General features: G+C 42.6%; 2 protein-coding genes across 7 annotated transcripts in view; both read left to right on the top strand.

Moving 5' to 3' along the window:
- Positions 1-228: 228 nt before the first annotated feature.
- SAG (S-antigen visual arrestin) lies at positions 229-16,886 on the top strand. Of its 6 annotated transcripts, none has more exons than XM_048506814.1 (16): positions 229-325; positions 1,548-1,695; positions 2,104-2,164; positions 2,272-2,334; positions 5,337-5,530; positions 6,857-6,916; positions 8,734-8,801; positions 10,028-10,163; positions 10,451-10,535; positions 10,901-10,973; positions 12,478-12,615; positions 13,332-13,409; positions 13,765-13,788; positions 14,749-14,813; positions 15,790-15,799; positions 16,640-16,886. In XM_048506814.1, exons 2-16 carry the CDS (start codon positions 1,585-1,587, stop codon positions 16,683-16,685), a joined length of 1,212 nt encoding a protein of 403 aa, XP_048362771.1. In that variant the 5' UTR covers positions 229-325; positions 1,548-1,584; the 3' UTR covers positions 16,686-16,886. The 6 variants fall into 6 exon arrangements, with proteins under 6 accessions (XP_048362771.1, XP_048362768.1, XP_048362770.1 ...); XM_048506811.1 differs by having other exon boundaries at positions 231-325; positions 1,510-1,695; XM_048506813.1 differs by having other exon boundaries at positions 231-333.
- Positions 16,887-17,887: 1,001 nt separating this feature from the next.
- DGKD (diacylglycerol kinase delta) overlaps positions 17,888-20,005 on the top strand; it is a 93,296-nt gene continuing 91,178 nt past the window's right edge. The window contains exon 1 of the mRNA XM_048505626.1: positions 17,888-18,072. Within this exon, the coding sequence (XP_048361583.1) occupies positions 17,905-18,072 (168 nt within the window). The 5' untranslated portion in view covers positions 17,888-17,904. The remainder of the gene's footprint in view (positions 18,073-20,005) is intronic.

Here is a 20,005-nt window from a genome sequence, read left to right as displayed (position 1 = left end):
CCAGACCATGCATTTGTGATGAAAGTCCAGAGACATTGCCAAGTGCTTGAGGGAGGTGGGACTATAGGATATATGGCTCTGATTGGTAAAAGTAGCATCTGACATCAGAGATGGGGATTTGTGTGGGATTGAAGAAATCCGCTTCTCATTCTTAGAAAGGAGGCTGGCGTAGGTCCAACTCCATTTAGCATAAATACTTGGACATTTGGGATTTTCTCTTGTCTTCCAGTCTTCACAGGAAGTTGGGTAAGGGTTAAGGGTTCCTTTGACGTCTTGTTACCACAAGGAATACTGCAAAGGCTCTGAGGAAGCAACTACAGCATAAGTAACTTGGTTAGCTTAGTTAATGAGATGGTATTGCTTTTCATTTGAATATCTCTGTGTTGTTGCTGCTGTGTACTTTCCCCTGTGTTTTCACGTGCCTTTTCCACCCACCTCTGAATCCAAACACCCTTTCCCATTTTTCTCTTTTGCAATAAATCTCTTTATAAATACTTTTTTTTAAAGTTTCACTTAGTAAAATCTGTTTCTCTGAGATATTTCTCCTAATCTTCCCCATGTGCTGGACTGTACAAGTGCTAATAGGTTGGTTATATGTCATTATGTTATTGCTCTGGCACGGGACTGGAAGAAGACCCTCTCAAAAGATCAGTCTAGAGGTTCTCAAGAGGTCCTAAGTGGTGGCAGCTGGTTACCTGGGTACTTTCCAGGGAACCCTTGCTCTCAGAGAATTTCCTAGCAAGGAGAGGCACCATTTCCTCCTTCCTACTGTAACGGTTGGCAGGGATACGGGATTCAAATTTGAAGAAGTTTGTCTCCGTTGCTTTTTTTTTTTTTTTTTGAGATCTTAGTTTTCTATGGCTCATTCTGCACATGCAGAATAATGCACTTTCAAACTGCTTTCAGTGCTCTTTGAAGCTGTGCGTAATGGCAAAATCCACTTGCAAACAGTTGTGAAAGTGGTTTGAAAACGCATTATTTTGCATGTGCGGAAGGGGCTTATGTTTCTTTTTACTGAGAAACATGAAGCCAAGTTTGCAAAGTTTTTTTTTAATATCAATGTAGGACATCACACAGTCCTTTAAAGCCATTTTGAATAATCTGTCTTTCTAAAACATGTTTTTTGCTAAGAAAGGGTGGCATTGTCTTGAAGTTTCTTCATGGAGGAAGATAATTTGCAGGGTGTGTACTCACTCTCTGCATTAGATACCTTCCTACAAATGAAAAAAAATATCTATAGTGGCAAGTGTGGCTCCTAACAGCTGTCACTTAAATTCCCAGCACTAATAAAATAGTCGAAGAAAAGCAACATTGTCAGACATAGCAAGAGAGAAAAGGACGTGAAAATCTGGAAGCAACCTAAATCAATTGGAGCTACTCACCAATTCCAGCCAAATCTCAGACTTGAATCTGTAACTGTTATTCTAATGGGCTAGTGTTTGATATGTTGTGCAAGGCTATTCGATTTAAATCTGACTTAAATATAAATACTTCATATGTCTCCCATAGCTTTATCTTTTTCTGACTCTGGCCTTATCCGGATATAGGAAAGGTTCATTCTTACCAGGCTGCATAACAGTAGAGATGAGCATCCCTGAATCTCCAAAGATGGTCTCCTTTTCCCAAATCTCAGTGAAGAATGCCAACCATGCTCAAAATCATGTTATCTACAAGAAGATATCTTGTGACAAAGGAGTAAGTAGCGCAGCAGACGGTCATAATCTATAATTGCCTAAAAGATGCGGGCGGGGGGGGGGAATTGCCAGCCACCCAACAAGATTTGCTGGAACTTGCTTGCTGTAAACAAGTTACCTTTTGTATTATTGCTATGGAATCAAAATGTTTCCTTTAGGGGAGTGGATTTCAGAAACTACAGCTTTTCTCAGCGTTATTTGCCAAACCTCTTCTATACAAGTGTTATAGAAATTCTCCTTGCCTTTGGCCACCCTTGGTTTAATATACATCTGCATCTTGAGTCAGGGGCTTGAACAGGCTAGAATGGCTCAGAGATGCCCCTTCAATTTTAATACTAGCTATCCTTGCACAGAGATCTGTGAGCTTTTAGGTTGGCCTTCTCCAGTCACAATTTTCTAAATCTTACAGGTTACTCTCTACCTGGGAAAGCGAGAGTTCATTGACCGTGTCAATGATGTGGAACCTATAGGTGAGCTCAGCTTTCTTGCGGGATTCTTTTTCAGTTTATAGAAGCTGAATATCCAGAGTCTTAGAGTGGTTCTTTTTCTTTTTCTTCTTTGCTTATTGTCTCTGCAGACGGTGTAGTGTTGGTGGATCCAGAAATTGTCAAGGAGAAAAAAGGTCAGACAGCTTATCCGGGTGTGTTAGAGATTACTGTTTGAAGTATTAATATCCAGCTTTATATTTAGGCATGTATTTCCGTTGGTACAAATTAGCACCACCTAAGATAAGGACATTAGATATACTGTCAATGAAAAAGCTATTAGGTCAGATTGAAAATTTCATATTAATTTAAGCATTTTCATCCCGCCCTTAATTAAAAATTGGTTTCTGAAGGGCTAGTCCATTCCTCTCGTCTCTGTTTTTCTGATCAATTAACAGGGCTAAATGTTTCAGAATGCCAAGTCTGCACAGTCTTTTGGGTGCTCTGCTCACTGACATTGGTTCCTTACTTGCTTGGGCCTTATGACTAAACAGCAAGTTGCGTAATTTACACATAAGTGAACAAATGCCACGTAAAATGTGGCTTCTACTACAACTGAAGGTGAGGTGTAAACATGAATCTAGCATAGGGGAGTGAACTCCAGGTTGGGGAATTCCTGGAGATTTTTTGGGTGGTCCCAGGGAAGGGATTTCGGGAAGGGATGAGCTCAGCAGGATATAATGTCATAGATTCCACCCTCCAAAGCACTCTCCAAAGTGATCTCTGTAAGTATGGAGATCAATTATAATTCTGGGAGATCTCCTGGCCCCCATGGAAGTTGGCAACCTAAATCCAATTACATAACCTAAGGCAATTAACCTGCATACTCAGAAAGGCTGAACCTTACTGTAATGACTTACTCCCTTTCTATAGGCATTTCCCAGTATTGTTCTCAGATGACATACGTCAATATTGCCTCCTTGCCTTCTTTAGCATTTCCTACTTATTTTTGTTGCCACCAAAGGCACTTGCCATAGCATTCTTAGTTGGACCTAAAGATGGTTTCGTTTTGCAGTGACCTAGTTGCACATTTTAACAGTTTAATTTGTCATTGTAAGCTGCCCTGAGCCTGTTACGGAAAAGGATGGCCTAGAAATCTAATTATAAACAAACAAACCAACAAATTAGTAGAATGTCAGAACTGTCAGTGCTTGGGGCTGGCTCTGAGATATAAAAGGGTGATCCTTTTATCAAAACAAAAGTTGTTTTATCGAGTATGTGTGTGTGTGTTCAGTGCCACCCAATTGTTTTCAACTCTAGCAACCTTATGAATCAATGTCCTCTAAAATGTTCTATTGTCAACAGCCTTGCTCAGGGCTTGCAAACTGAGGCCGGTGCTCTTAGACAAGCCTTTATTGGCATTCCAAAATACAATAAAACAATTGTCCATAAAAGACAGATAGATACAGCAACCATTCAGAGTCTTATCAATAGTTTAGTCCAAATGGACTCATCAAAAGTGCCATTCCTATACACCTCTCCACAGACCAGACTGAAAACCCACCAACAGAGCCCAGGCATCACAACAGCATACCGTATCAACACTCCACTATAAAACACAGAGTTTGTTAGAGTGGCACCTAACACAGAACAAGGGATAGGGGGCGAGGTAATGGGCAAACAATTGATTTGACTCCCATAGGTTGCCACAGCCTTCAGTTGTCACTCCATCTGGCAATCAATAACAAAACTACGACATCTCTCAATGGATCACCCAAAGGTTATTTGACTTTGGGTGACCATGAACCCAAAGGTTGCTGGCAGAGGTAGGCACTGTATACCAGTAGCAAATAGTTAATGTGAGCAACATTGTTGTTGTTATGATGATAGCAATCTAATGCTTAATATCCATCTAGCGTTGCGTCTATAATCTTTAAAAGATATTTTGCTACGCTTTCGCAAAAGTAAGGATCAAGATTATCTAAGATTAAAGGAATCCTAAGAGCATCAGTTAAATGATTGTATAGGAGTGAAGCAATGATGGGTTGGGTCATTCTGATCTTGGCAAATCTTGCACAATGAAACAGAATGTGCTCCAGTGTCTCTACTTGGCCTGAATTGCATGGGCATAAACTCTTTTGTTTATCTATGCGTTGGTATCTGCCTTTAAGGAACTGAGGCCAGTGGTTTCCTTTGTAAAGTCAATTCATCTCATATTGGGTCTTCCTCTTTTCCTTCTGCCTTCAACTTTTCCAGTGACTATTCTCATAATGTGACCAAAGTTCAATAGACTCAGTTTAGTCTTTAGCTTCTATGAACAGTTTAGACTTGATTTGATCTGGAGCCTACTAATTTGTCTTTTTGGTGATACATGGTATCCGCCACACCCTCCTCCAACACCACATTTGAATCTACTTTCTTCCCGGGTTGAGAGAGTTCTGAGAGAACTGTGACTAGCCCAAGGTCACCCAGCAGGCTTCATGTGGAGGAGTCGGTAATCAAACCTGGTTCTTCAGATCAGAGTGTGCCATTCTTAACCATTGCACCATGCTGGCTCCTTGCAGAGCAATGAGGGGAGAGATATAAAGTACACAAGAAAAGAAAGAAGACTCATTGAGAAGCTTCCAGGTTAATACAAAGAGAGGCATCCCACTCACCAAGGAGATATACCTATACACATCTAGAGGAAATGTAATTGAGTTGCCTTACTCCAACATGATATCTAAGGCTGTTGGCACTGTGGAGCATTATCTACTATTACAATTGCATGAGGCCACCTATGTAGTTCCTGTATGAATCTCATCTGAAAAGCCAAACTGCTAATATATAAAGCTAGTAGTTAAATTATAATAATATAAATTATTATATTATAACTGCAATATAATATTGCAGTTATATCCCCCAAAATGGGAAATTTGGATTTAGGGCAGTAACTATCTGAGGCATCACTATTGGGACTAGATTGTTTTAAATTGGATCCATAAATTTATATTCTTCAAGTTATCTAATGTTTTGTCCTCCCCAAGAGAAGTGTTGCTATCCATACCCCACGTCCTTTTCACTGTCTAGGTGGATGAGCATAGGACCCAGCTTTTGTTACTTCAAAAATTATTCTTAATGCAGCCACAGTTCACAAATGGTCACTCTTAGATCTTTAAGTACAGCTTCTGGATGAGAGGGCAATGTTCATAGTGTGTTCTCTGTGTGTTCTCTCCAGTGTATGTGGCTCTCACTTGTGCTTTCCGATATGGGCCAGAAGATGTTGATGTTATCGGTCTCACTTTCCGGAGGGACCTGTATTTCGCTAAGACACAGGTGTACCCATTACAAGAAAAACAAAGACCACTTTCCAACCTGCAGACATATCTATTGAGTAAACTGGGGAAAAATGCACATCCCTTTGTCTTAACTGTAAGTACTCTGAGATGTTCTTTTTTACATTCTCTAAGGGGCTTGAAAGTTACTTGAAAGTATCTGATATTTTTAAAGTAGCAACACTTCAAGCTACCTCTTATCTAGTGACTGCTAATTCCAGAGCCCAGTTTGTAAAATACAGTCCCCTGAAGAAATATAAAGGAGGCCCTGCTGGATTAGATAAGTGGTTCATTTAGTCCTGTATTATGTTTCCCACATTGCTCTACTAGATGCTTTGGAAGGCCAGCAAGCAGGGCACAGACCCATCCCATGGTTTTATTCCCTCCTATCCCATCAATCATTGGTTAACAGGGTTGAATCAGGACTGAATTTTTCACTAATGGAAATGGAGGAGTAACTTCTGACAATTCCCTCTTCCTGATGCAGACTCCTCATTCTTCCCTCATGCCATTCCTGAAGGTTCCCTGTCCCCTAGGAGGAGCATTTCAGGGAGATCAATGGATAGCTGCAGAGAGGGAAAGGCAGGAAAACTGTGTTCCTGACGTATGGGCATCTGTTAGCAGAAAGTCTAGATCCAGCCTGGATGTCTCATTTGGCCTTCATGGTAAATAGCTGTTGATTAAAATATTTTCCATGAGTTTGTCTAACATCCTTTAAAAATCATCTAGTCTTAGTCATTGCACCTGGTGACAGTAAGTTCCTCAAGTTAGTTATGCATTATATCAGTGTTTCCCAACCTTTTCAAGGTCAGGGAAGACTGGTTTACAGCTGCCTTCCATTGGTTTTCCTGCTCCTCTTTACCTTCCCCAGCCCACACAGAAACAGTTCCCTCCACTCCTTGGCCAGCATTTCTGGGAAATTGATGGGCCCTCTTTTAAAAATTTGACACTTTCGGTCTATTGCAGCAGAGATAGATTGTTAAAATGACTTTTTTTTTAAAAGGCAGCAGACAACCTCCCGACCTGGAAGCAGGGGGCTGGCTTGGAGTAATAAGCAAGGCACTTCCTTGTGTGTAAACTTAGAAAAATGGGGAGCCCACACAGTGGAGCAAACAGCCTGCATGCAGAAAGGGCCTTTGTCAGGAAGGTGTTCCAACACATTGATGATTAGGATTTTTTTCTTCACCTTTTCTAGTTTGATGAAATCTTTTTGAGACAAAACTACTAGAGCTATGTCTGCACAACAGTTATAGAAGTGTGTTACAACACAAGGACCTGGGGAAAAAAGGCCTCTGTGAGGCACTCTGGAGCATGTGAAGCAGGCTTGCATTTTCTTGGGCTGATGGTTATGTAGTACCTTTTCTGAGCACCAAATTGTATCCAATACTGAGTGTGTGTCAAACTTCTTTTCCTTGTTGTGCAGTTTCCTGACTACCTGCCTTGTTCAGTCTGTCTGCAGCCAGCTCCCCAAGATGTCGGGAAGGTATATCAAAATTCCATTTGAATTATGTTTTAAGAATATTAGGAAAGCAAACAAACAATGACAGTCAGGGACCGGGATCTACTAGCTTGAGAAGAATGCACTGCCACAAGCTAATGCAGAAAACAATTTTTTTTCTCACTCTGACAGATGTGACTTGGTTGTAGGAGACCAGTTTTCAAAGCAGATAAATGTTATGGGTTAAGTGGGGATGACTAGGTGATGATCTTCCCAACTTCCTTTGATAAATGAAATTGACACTGTTCACTGTTATTAGTTATGGGGAAAGGAAAGGAACAGTAAAGGTAGAGAGTGCACTTGTCTTTGTTCTTTTGAAGGATGGGGGAAATGCTCAGTTTTATGAAACGTTAAAGCCACTTGGTGTGTGTTTGGGATGGTTCAGCACTGCAGTCCTGCCCCTATTCAGAACTCTGCGCTGCAGTTATTTCATCTTTTTAAAAGACTAGCGAGATCTAGTTGTAGATCTCCCAATATCATATTTGTTTTCATTCTAAGCAGGCATCAACCTTGTCCTATGGAACAAGAAACAAAGAACAAGTGAGGCAATAGACTGGAACCGGAGGAAAAAATTAATAGGTTTCTCCTCCTGCAGCAGAACTCTGTCTTCTGTTGCACCTGGATTTTTGTACAGTGGGGGTAGGGTTGCCAACATCTAGGTGATGATTGGGGATCTCTTGGGATCACAGGCATACAGAGGCGTACCAGGGGTAAATGGCGCCAGGAGACAAATTGTCTCCAGGACGCCCAACCCCCAGGCTCTGCCCCACCACCACCCCAGCCCCGCCTCCTGATGCCCCCAGGTTCCACCCCCACTGCCCTCATGGACAAGGTCTCGGGTGCCTACCTGCCCCCCCAGACTTCCCCTGCCGGCTGGGCTCCCAGCGGCAGCCTGCAATCTCTTCTGACCTCCCCTCCGTGCAGGCCAGAAAACACTGCAGTCCCGGCTTCGGCAGGTTTCCGAGGCTGGGACTGCAGTCTCTTCTGGCCTGCCTGGAGGGGAGGTCAGAAGAGACTGCAGGCTGCCGGCTGGGTGATCAGCCAATGGGGGGGGGAGGAAGGGGGGAGTCCAGGGTGGTGTTGAGGGTGCTTGGAGAGCAGGTTTTGCGTGCCTCGACTGACACGGACAGGTTGAGGCATGCAAAAACAACGAGGCAGCAGGACTTCCTGATCAGTGGGGGGCCGATTTTGCACCCCCCACGTGACCAGACGAGTGGCGCCAGGGTAGATACGCTACTGCAGGCATATGGGAGGGAAATGGCACCCAGAGACAATTCCTTCTCTGGGTGCCCCCCCTGTCCCCTGAGCCTTGCCCCCTGGCCCGCACAGAGGTCAGGATGTGGCCCTGCCCCCTGAGCCCCCCTGCTTTTAAAAGCCAGTTTTTGAGCCTGCCTGGAGAGGGATGGGGCTTGGGGGCAGGGCCCCATTCTGTGCAGGCTAGGGTTGGGCTTGGGGGGTGGGGCCACATCCTGAGCCCTGCCCCTCCCTACTTTTAAAAGCTGGCTTTTAAAAGTAGCAAGGGGCGGGGCTCAGGGACGGGCCACATCCCCGAGCGCCACCCCCCCATGCAGGCTTTGCTATTATTATTATTTTATTTAATATCCTGGTCTTCCTGCCAAAGTAGGCTCAGAGCAGCTAACAATATAAACCACAATGATCTCAAACATTTCTGTGAACTGAAAGAATCTGTGAGAGATGTCAGAGGCAGAGAGAAAGGCAATCGAGTGACTGATGGGGTTCTTTTTATATCTGAATGCTTTAACAGCTCAACATTTACTCCCTACCCCAATCTTTTTCCACAGTACTGTGCAGTGGATTTTGAGGTCACAGCTTTCTTTACAAACGATGTGGAAGAGACAATTCTTAAGAGGTGATATTTTGTTTGATGGACAGTGGATGAAGTATATGGAAAGATGAGGAAGTATTAAATTTAAAAGACCTTTGCTGAACACTTTCTTTTAAATTTCATGCATTATCATTTTTGGATATCCAAAATAATGTTTTATACATTTTTTTAAAGTGCATGTACAGAAAACTGGGAAAAAGTTGAGAATTTTATGAAACATGAATAATTGCCTTTTGTTGGATTGACTTCTGTTTACACATATAGAAGCTTGGATCCAGACTGGACATTTCCAAGGGTTCAAGGACTTACACCTGTAGTGCATGATTTTCTTGCCTCCCATGGCAGTCTAGAATGAGAACAAATTTCTATTCTGGGGTGTGTGTATGATTTCATGTCTCTAGGAGATCTGAGAAAATCAGAATCCCTTGAACCTACAGAAATGTCTTGTCTGGATACATCTGATAAGCTTAAGCCCCACATAGTTTTGTTAAAATGCAAAACAAGAAAGTAGGGAGGGAGCAAATCATAACAATTTAAGAGAATTATCTAGCAGTATGCTATCATAAGCACAGTCGCACCCTTTGAAGTCATTGGGTTTTTTAAAGTTGTGATTATGTATGGATTGTAAATCTCTTGAATTTCCTGAATATGTTAGCTGGAGTCCAGGAACTTTTGCTTAACTGGATTGTAGATCAAACTTTGAAAGTGGGCACCTCACACTACTGGAATTGCAGATGCTCCAGTCTTTTTGAAAGTTTGTGTATGAAAGGAATTGATACTTACATTGTACAGTGCAGTGTAGTGAGTAAAAGCAGGTGGACTCTAATCTGAAGAACAGGGTTTGATTCTCTACTCCTCTACATGAGTCTTAACTGGTAAACCAGATTTGCTTCCACACCCCTACATTCCTATTGGTGACCTTGGGCTAGTCTCTGTTCAGAACTCTCTCAGCCCCACCTACCTCACAAGGTGTTTGTTGTGGAGAGAGGAAGGGAAAGGAGTTTTTAAGTCTCTTTGAGTCTCCTTACAGGAGAGAAAGGGGAGGCATAAATCCAAACTCTTCTTCTTCTACCTTTGTAAGCATTGTGTCTTCACATCACTGCTCCCTGGCTTCTAACACTGTCTCCTGCTACCCCTTTCATACCTGTTTTAGCAGTCCCACTCCCACAGCTTTCATTGCTGCTCATGACTGCCAGTGCCACCATCTCAGTCTTATTGAGCTAAAGCACATTGTGTTTTCTGTTCTTTAGGAACTCTGTGCACCTTCTGGTCCGCAAAATGCAGCATGCCCCTGATGTACCAGGCCCTCAGCCTCAAGCAGAAACCACCAGGCAGTTTTTCCTCTCCAAGAAACCACTGACCTTGAAAGCATGCCTCAGCAAAGAGGTGAGGTGCTTTCTACCCATGGAACTTAAACTGAAGAGCATGTTTTATGGCTCCCTGGAGTTTTATGGCTCCCTGGTGAAGCTACTTCCTGTCTGAGTTTGTTTACAACAGTGGTTCATGCTACGAGACATTTAAACTCAATGATAAATGTTTCCACTAGTTTTCAGGGAATGTGGATGAGGCCTGAGACCCTTGTCTACCAAGCATGTCCAGGAAAATAAGTAGGAATACAGTTTTGTTACAAAGACCTGCTGAGCACTCATGCTAAGACAGTCCAATTATTCTAGGTGTATTATCATGGTGAACCAATTCCTGTCACAGTGACTGTGATCAACAACACAGATAAAGTGGTTAAGAAGATCAGTGTGTCAGGTACAGTGCTGTTTTTGTTTATAACTTTGACAGTGTGCTAAGACAATATCATAGCAGGACTCACAAATTTAAGGGCAAATCTGACACTGCAAATACTGGCCATTCAACCCTTTTGTGTAATCATATTCTTTAAGCTATGCTTCTGTCCTGCTACCAGCTAAGATAAACAATGTTCAGATTTTCTGCACGAGGCCAATTAAATAAGGGATGGAGAAATACAAATAGACATGGTACATGTATAGCATCATTCTGCATTTTCAGGATGATACTGGAAAGTGGAGCCAATCCAGTAGGCTCTCCTTGTTTGCCTTTAATTTCACACTGTTTTCTGTTGAATTGAAATTCTTTTCCCATTCCCTCTTCAGTGGTACAAGTTGCTAATGTGGTATTGTACTGCAGTGACTTTTACACCAAAACAGTAGCTCTGGAAGAAACTGAGTGAGTATGTCATGTGCCATCCTGCCTTGCCATATTAATTTTCTCCTATTATGTTCCTTCAACTGTTCCTTGGGAATACATAGATTTATAACTATATGCTGGTTGATTACGCACAAGGTGTTTGCTGTGTGGTGAAGGCGGATGTCTGCCACAGCAAGATTTCTTTTATGGACGTATTTCCTCTAGCTGTGCTTTCACTTCCCACTCTCTCCGCAGCAAGCAAATCCACTTACAGCATGATTTTAATTTTGCTTCACTGCCATAGTGGGACAGATTTGCCCCAGACCTCTTCTCTCCACATGCAGCCAGCCCACCTAGACTTATCGCTCCCACTCCCTTGTGCTGCTTTGCATGCTTCCCCTTCACCCTCCAAACCTGTTGCTGATTACTTCCCGCTTCTTCTCCTGCCGTATCATTTCTATTGCCCCTGGGTTCCCTGCTTCTGCATATCTTTAGATTAAAAATAAATAAATAACCATATTGAATAAATCAATACTAATATTTTAAAAAATGTAAAAATAATAAGACTAGTCAATCAGTCCAAACACCCGATTTGCTCCTGCATTTGATCAACAAACTGGGACTTCTCCAGTCTCATAGTTTTATACACAATCATTGATTCCAGACCACACTAGGAAAAGCCCATCAGTCTTGAGACTTGGGTTTACAACATATCAGGAAATGGACAATTGTGAACCTCACTGCGAATCAAAGTTTGAGAACCAACTGTTTCTCAGCTACAGACAATTGTAAACCTGGGGAGCTTGCAAACAGCAGTTTGCAGTTTGCACACCCCCATTACCCGCCCCTCACTTCCCACCATACAAGACAATCAGTATTTAGGCAAAATGTACAGATGCCCAATTCAAGACTGTTCACCTTTTTTTACTTTTTTAATGTTGATAGATTGATAGATCTAGTGATAGATTTATATTTTGCTCTATTGATGAGATTAAAGATAAAAATTAAACATTGTATTAAAAATTAGAGCACGCATGCGTGATAGAGAACCTGTGTAAAATCGCCCCCACCCCAGACACAAGCAAAAAGCCAGCTAATGAGTAATGCCAGGACAGTGGGTAATAATGTCGAAAATGAAACAAAGACTCCCTGGCCAATTCTCTTTAAAGTAGTGGGAGCCTCCCTGTGCGTAATCTTTAACTGTGTTGTTTCGTGATTCCAATCTGACTATGATAAGCTTTGGTATCTTTCTTGGAACAGGACTGATCTCTGACTTGATTAGATAGTTTACGATAAAGGTGCTCTCAAAAAATTTGCATCACTGAGCAAAAACTAGTATAATTCTCTTTATATATATATATATATATATATATATATATATATATATATATATATATATATATATATATATATATATATATATATATATATATATATATACTGTTGAAAGTAGTAGGAAAGTAGATAGTATGATGTTTGATTATCAGGTTTGATTATCAGGTAAAATTGCCTTCTATCTCTCCATGCTGTGGACATTCTCCAGGGTTAAGATGCAGCCAAATTGTACCTTCACTAAGACAATGTTAATTTTGCCCTTGCTGGCAAACAACCGAGAAAAACGAGGCATAGCACTGGATGGGAAGCTGAAGAATGAAGATACTAACTTGGCTTCCAGTACCATGTGAGTCCAATCAGAAAAGTTAACAGCTGTGATGAAACAGAAAGCATGTCTTAACAAAACTGGGTTCACACTAAGGGCCAAATAACACAATGGGCTTTTAATGAGTTGGTTCTGGGTTCCCAACTTGTATTTTACACAACAGTGGGGGCCTGATTTGGTTCTGCACCATGGTTCTGCACCTTCCTTCTGTGCCATTTTCCTGAGCTGAAATGGCCCTGGGGGAGGGATTATTTGCATAATTTTGGAGCTGCATATGAAATATTCTGTGCACATGTTCCAAAATGGGGCAAGTATAGGCTGACCAGATGTTCCGCTTTTGGCGGGAAAGTCCCGCCTTAAAACAATTTGTCCCGCGTCCCGCGGGTTTTTTCAAGTGCCCCGATTTTTGGAAGGCTGCCGCACTGCCTTCTGGGGAGCAAGGCAGTGCGGCAGCTATCTGGTCACCTTAGGCAAGTAACTCCTCCCTGTGGCTGTTTAAGCAAAGGAAAATGGCGTGGGAGGCTGGAGCCTCTCCCTTAATGCCACAGTTTTGTGGTCTTGCACAGGCTTAAAATACAATTACCTTTCCCTGTTCTGTTTCCTAACTGAAAATGGCCTTCTAGGGCCATTTTAAGCTCATGTACAAAAAATAAAATAAGCATCAATATTGTGCCTGTCTTTTTCCATAAAAACATTTTATTGTAATAAGTAATAATTCTACTTTTTATTTTCAACAGTATTAAAGATGGGATAGACAGGAGAGTCATGGGAATCCTGGTTGCTTACAAGATCAAGGTGAAACTCGCTTTCTCAGGGTAAGAATGGGAATATCTTAGTTATATCACAAGTAGCTTACTCAGGAAGAATGATGGCAGTGTCCTCATTAGGTCCTCAAAAATGTTAGATTGCATGGCTAATTAATAAACAATTACTCAATATTTAGCAGGTAAAAACATTCCATTTTGATATTTGAGTCTAAGCGGAATAGCCATGGAGTTGGATCAAAGAGGGTATAAAATGGGATAATGTGCAAATTCCACAGCAAGGATTAAAATTATGTTCTCTGAGCTGCATTTTATAGAAAGAGGTTGTGAAGTATGGCCAAGTGGCTTCAGTGTATCTGTTGTCACATATTGTAAGTATTGCATTTTATATTTGCTTATTTTCCAGCTTGCTTGGAGATTTTACTTGCAGGTAAATCTATGAGCTTTTCTCTTTTTCACTGATCTGTTTCCCAGTTCCCCAAGTGTTGACAGATTCAAGAGACAGCAATGCATGGGCTGATTTACTTTGGATGAGGGAGTATTTGGGGATGTTTGTTTGTTTGTTTTTTAATTTTATTTCTATCCAACCCTTCAAATGCATCCCAGAATGGGTTACAACAATCTAAAAATGCTTTCCATATTACAATAAAAACCCTAATCCTAACCCTCTAACCCTAACCCTAAAAATATACCTTAAACTAAAACATACCTAAGAAAAATATACCTAAACATACCTAAAACATCCCCATCCCCTTCCTAACCCTCCCAGATGCAGGTGGAGGACAAGTTTACCAAAAGCCCTGTGGACTGTGGGTAGATGGCATTGGTCATTCAAATGCCTCAGGCAAAAATTACAAGCCCCCCAAAGTATGTAGTATTGGCGTCTAGTGGACCTCTAGTGGGAGGGCATTCCATAAATTGCGGGCTGTTACAGAGAAAGCCAGCCCTCCATTCAACCCTCACCCCTCACACTTCAGAGGAGCAAGGGACTGCCAACAGCCCCGGTCCACAGGAGAGCTCCCAGGGCTCCAAGCTCACATCCCCCACAACTGCCCCCTGGAGCCGCCCACTGAGGTAAGAGGAGAACCACTATAAAGCAGTGCCTCCCACTCCCATCCCCCACAGATGGTCCAGCAAGATATCAGCAGCTACAAGGTATTTTCAGGCATGCCTGAAAGCAGGCATCTTTCTTCACTAGGCTTTCTTGGGTTATTCCTGTGTACAAAGGAGAGCTTTGGCTTGTTGACATTTCAAATGCTGGTGACATACAGTAATTTAGTGGTGGATTCAGTGTTTAATATAATGGATATATTAGGACTGAGTAGAGACCGCTGAGATTGTTTGGTACTCAAGAATGATGGATTCCCTTCTTTCTTTCATCTCTGAAAAGTGATGTAGGCGTGGAACTGCCTTTCCGTCTTATGCACCCTAAGCCAGTGGAGGTAAATGCAACAGGTCAGTAGGATATTACTTGTTCTTTTTCAACTCATGCTCGCTTTCATACAATTGCATAGAACATTTTGAATGATAGCCTCCAGATTCTGTAGAAATCAAAGGAAGATTCTTCCCAGTATAAAGAGAGGCTGCTCATACAGCCTAAAACATAGAGCTTTGGGAAATGTGTTTAGATGGAAAACAAAGGAAAGTAGACGCTCTTGTTAAGTTTTTCTTTGCATATTCCCATGTATTTCTAATAGGGTTACTAACTCCAGATTAGCACCTAACAGGAGATGACAGGAAGCAGAGAGAAGTGATTTGGCACTGTGTCAACCTTAAAGATAATAAAAATCTATTCCAGCATGTTCTTCCATGTGTCAGTGATCACTTCATCACATGCACCTGAGTCAAAAGCAAGGATGCTAATGGAGACATTACAAGCACCCTCCATGACACGAACATATTTAAGGCTGTGCCAGATGGTCAAATGTGAAGCTTTTAAAGATTGTCCAAAATTTCAGCTGTTGATCTATTTGTGCAAATGGCTGTATCAAGAACAGGAAAGTTGAAATATAGCACCTCTTGCTTCCTTTTCGGCATTCGACACTTGATGGTCTTCAGTACCTCCAGAGGGATATTGGTTATGATCAGCTCATTGTGTACATTAATAATTGATTAATTAATAGGAACTCTGTGTTCCAGGAGTAGGAGATCACACAGGCACCTTTGCAGGCAGATGGTTCAGCTTGCCAGAGAGGCTAAATCTGATCTCAGTCTGTCTGGCTGTTGACACACATTACCATTTCATGGCTTATGTTCTGCAATACCACATTCATTCCTCCAGGATGTAAAAGACTTATTACCCTCATTAGGAGATGGATCTTTATTTCTTTTATTTTTTACAGATAATATTGTTAGCCAATTTCAACCATGAATTTGTTATGTTAGCCAATTTCAACAATAATTTCTTTTCAATGCACATCAATGCTTACAGGAATTGAAAGGTAAGATTTTTTTTCTTGCTGGCTGTACTCTGTTTACTTTTTCATGAAGTAATAACAGTTTTTTTTGATTAATCACCTCTTTTAGTAGAGTTGCAAAATGAAGGTAGTGAGATCGATTGGCCTACATCTCTCTGATGTAGCAGGATGACATTTCAGTAGCTAAGAGATGGTGAAAGTCATTGTACACAGCCTGATCCTATGCATATCCTTGTATTCACAAAAATGCTGCACAGGATCCAACCTAATGAAAACAACTAGACTGATTTCCTATTACCTTTAGTTCCATTATTAATCTAACACAGGTTTTCATAATGTCAAATGCCCTGGATGCACCTTTTTTGCACATCTCTACTCAGTGGGTACTAATTCATAGCCCATTGAGTCATGCCAAAGATCAGTATTCACATATGGCAGTAGGTTAAAAGTACAAGATATGGTCAAGAGCAGGCTGCATTCAGACACCACAATTAACCATGGTTTGATCAAATCCTGGTTGTTGTGCCTTCTGAGTATAGGCGATTCAACAAATATTGATTGGTATCAAACTTGAATTTCAGATTAGGATTTGTAGTCAGTTGTTACACACTTTGTACTGATCAGGCTGTGTACCTGAATTCACAACCTTCAGTTTGTTGAGCGCCCTACCCCTTGCAACCACTCAACCATGGTAATGGCAGTATGGTGGAAATACCTCCTTGCTGGGAAAACAGAGAGAAAAGCAAGAAGTAGGGTTTCATGCACAAACTGGGATTAGTTAATTCTGCACAGTAGGCTAACTAGAGTTGTTTGCACAACCATGGTTTATTGTGATGTTTCAGTGCAGTGTTTTCCCCCCCTTAGTGACCAAGATGACCTGGGTTTTGAAGAGTTGCTAATCAAAAACTGAAAGCTCAGAACTCAGAGGACGACAAACAGGCTGGCTCGCTAAATGATGAGTGACAGATGAATGGGGTGGATCAGCTAGGAAAGCCACAAGAGTTGTTTATAACAGCATACCAAGTAGAAAATGATTGTATTAAACAATAAAGCTTTTTATGTCAATTAAACAATACTATTTTAGAATAAAGAAACGCAATGGTTAAGTTTAGATGATGTAGTGTTGCTTTTTATTAAATGTGTTCCCTCACTAAAAGAGCAGATCTATTCCTTAATTTTGAAATTACCAATACAATTTAAAGAACACTTTCCAGGGAGTAAGTCTCACTGAATAGGCTTGAATAGACCTGCTTACAATTGCTATGGAAAACTGGGTTTGCATGTGGCCTGCAGTTTTACGGAGGAAACCCTCTGACATGGTCACAAATTCCCTTCCACCGCAAGACTACTTTGAATCTGAAAAATGAAGTACTAGAAAAGCAGAAAATCTGTTTGTGATTATGCACATAAGCTATGCACATAGCAGAGAATCAGGACAGACAACAGTATGCATTTAAAGTGGCACGCTAATTAGCTATTTCATAACTTCTAGAGCAACTATTTTGGGACTAGTGCCCAACCAAAGGTTTTTAATATTTTACATTACCCAAAATACTTCAGATCTGCTGGTGTAGGAGAAAATGAGTGAAGAATGGATTTCTTATTGAACAGAAGAATTAAGTATTTGTCTTGGAAGTCTTCCACTGTGTGATGCTGAACTAGGGTTGGGCTCCCATATGTAGCCACTGTATATCAGATTCTTTTTTTTAACTAAATTTACAACCAAACACATTGTGTATGATTGGTGCACATCATGATGTGCAATAAAATTACCACTCGTCACAAGTTCTATTAAACTAGGGGAGGGAAAAGACTCAGCTTGATCTCTTCCCCCACCAGTAGGGAAATGTCTGAATACAGCTACGTCAACTCTCCACGCCTGATTATCGGCGCATTATTTCATATCATCTCTACACATCCCCGATATCAAACCGATCTCTCAGGATCACGGTCTTGCGACCTAAACTGAAAGGGATCGCAGCAACGCACAGTTTAACCGCCAGGGGCGCTCTCCGCCGCGGCCGCCAGCCCGTTCCTCCCCCTCATCACGTCCCGCGGTCTAGCTGCTTCAGCCGGCTTGCGGAGCGGCGCTAGGTGGCGCTGTCTGTCCCTGCGCCTGACGGTGCAGCATGGCGGCGGCGGGTCCCTCGCAGCCTCAGGCCGGGGCCGCCGCCGCTGTACCCGCTGCTTCCACGGTGGCGACGGAAGAGTCGTCGGATAGCGAGCCTGAGCAGGAGCCCGGCTCCCCGCAGAAACTTATTCGCAAGGTGTCCACGTCTGGCCAGATCCGCCAGAAGGTGAGGACGGGGAGGGGCTGTGGGGGTCGGGCCTGGAGGGGAGTGTGAGGTTGCCTCCCTCGTCCCCCCTCCTGCCCTTCCTTCTCCTCCATTTCATCCCGAGCATGCTTTTCTAATCCAAGCTGCTCTCTCCTGTGTGGCCTGATTCACTCTAGTAGCTTTCTATTACGTCCTAGTCTATCCTTGACCTCACCATTACCGCCCCCCCCCCCCCGCTCTCCCGCTCTCCCTTGCAGTCATCTCCCCACCCGGAATCCCCCACCAGAGATAATACTTAGAGTTCATTTTTTGTCTCTCTGCAGTGCAATCTGTGGCTTGGTCTCTGCGCCTTCCCTGCCCATCACGGCCCTTTATTCTCCGTCCCGGTCCCCCTGCCCCCACTTTTTAAAGGAAGCTTCAGATGGTGCCTCATAGGCCTCCTTCCAGCCTCCCATCACACCGTCTTTATTGTCCTTATTGTATGAATGGCCCCTAACAAACCTAGGACGAATAAAGCGTGAGTATCCTGTGAGTGGAGCTAGCATCTGAGGTCTCTGGTGTGTCTTGCAAGCTTGAGTAATGTCACTTTTTTAAAAAAGGGTTCCTGGGATTCTTTGGACCAGTTGCTTGACAGGCAGAAATTCAGCTGGGGAAAACTTGCATTTCTCTGCCATGGGAAGCTGAGACTGCTTGTTGCATGATGGTTGCCATAGCGCTAACAGAAGTTCTGGAACCAGGCTATAAAAAAAGGTGTTGGTCCTTGTCGGAGGCTCCTCTGATCTCTCTGAGGAGCTTGAAAAGAGCAGGCTTGTGTTGCAGATAGTGAACTTAGCATGTGAAGTTCCTGCCATGTATCTTGTAAGGATTAACTGGGTTCAGCTAAAATTGTTGTGCCTCTGATATGGTATGATCTGAGTTGAACTTGAAGTCATGGTTGGAGAGCCATTATCTTCTGAAGGGTCAGTCCATGGGGATGCTGATGACGACTTTAGTGTCTATCTTCTTGTTTGAAGATAAACTGTCTCATACTTCCTTCTTGGGATATATCCAGTCTTTGTAAGCAGGCTATCTGTGATTGTCCACCTAGCCTAGGGCAAGAATTGCATGATGTACACCAGTTGTGTGTGAGTAATATTGAAGTTAAAAAACACAACACCTTGTATTTTCTTTCTTCAGGTCCTGCTTCTCCATTCTCAGTTTTGTGTAAAAGGTCCAAATCAAGATTCATGGAAAATTTCTAAGCGAACCAGTCCTTAGCAGACCACAGTTCAGAGATTATGCAGAGATGTCTGCACAGGCAACATCCAATGTTCTGGCATTTTAGCCATCAAGTGTGGGGTATGATTCCCAAAAAACATAGGAACAGTGTGGCGGTGTGAGAATCCTACGTTAATACCATTCCTTCAGTCATGTAGAGTGCATTTGTTTTGTGGGCCACATGATTGTCTCCCATCTGCAGTGCAGTCAGACAAGGGTCCCGTATATACTGAATACAGGGACAGTGTAGTCTTATGTAGAGTATAATGTATACTGAATTTATGTTTACTTTCCTCATGAGCCATGCATACACATATAAGACGGGTGTTGAACTGATTTGGTATGAGGGCTGAATAGGACATAAATGTGACTTAGGGGCAGGGGAGGGGGTTGCTGGCACAGATGGAGATCCCACAACAGACTCATCACTGAGGTAGGCACTGGGGGTTGGGTGGGGATGGCTGCTGCATCTGGTGAGCCTGCACGGGGCTCACCAGCTCAGATTGGCATGGATGATGGTGGCTCATGAGGCTGGATCAGGAGGAAGGTGGGTATATGCCTGGATTGATGAGATTGCAGTATGGTGGGATGGGTGCCTGGGTGCTCGCCAGACCTGGGCTGGCGGGGGGAGGGTTTCTCAGCTGGCTCACGAACCTGATAAGCCCTCTCAGGGGGCAAAATGCAGCACCTGAACCGC

The sequence above is a fragment of the Sphaerodactylus townsendi genome, linkage group LG08 (genome assembly GCF_021028975.2).
Source record: "Sphaerodactylus townsendi isolate TG3544 linkage group LG08, MPM_Stown_v2.3, whole genome shotgun sequence".
Classification (NCBI taxonomy): domain Eukaryota; kingdom Metazoa; phylum Chordata; class Lepidosauria; order Squamata; family Sphaerodactylidae; genus Sphaerodactylus; species Sphaerodactylus townsendi.
This window is presented reverse-complemented; position numbering and strand designations above follow the sequence as displayed.

What these genes read in the sequence shown, in the direction of transcription:
- SAG (XM_048506809.1), top strand. An exon ending in AGGTCAGACAGCTTATCCGG is followed by an intron (nt 2,335 to 5,336) that starts GTGTGTTAGAGA and finishes TGTTCTCTCCAG; the next exon opens with TGTATGTGGCTCTCACTTGT. An exon ending in AAGCATGCCTCAGCAAAGAG is followed by an intron (nt 10,164 to 10,450) that starts GTGAGGTGCTTT and finishes CAATTATTCTAG; the next exon opens with GTGTATTATCATGGTGAACC.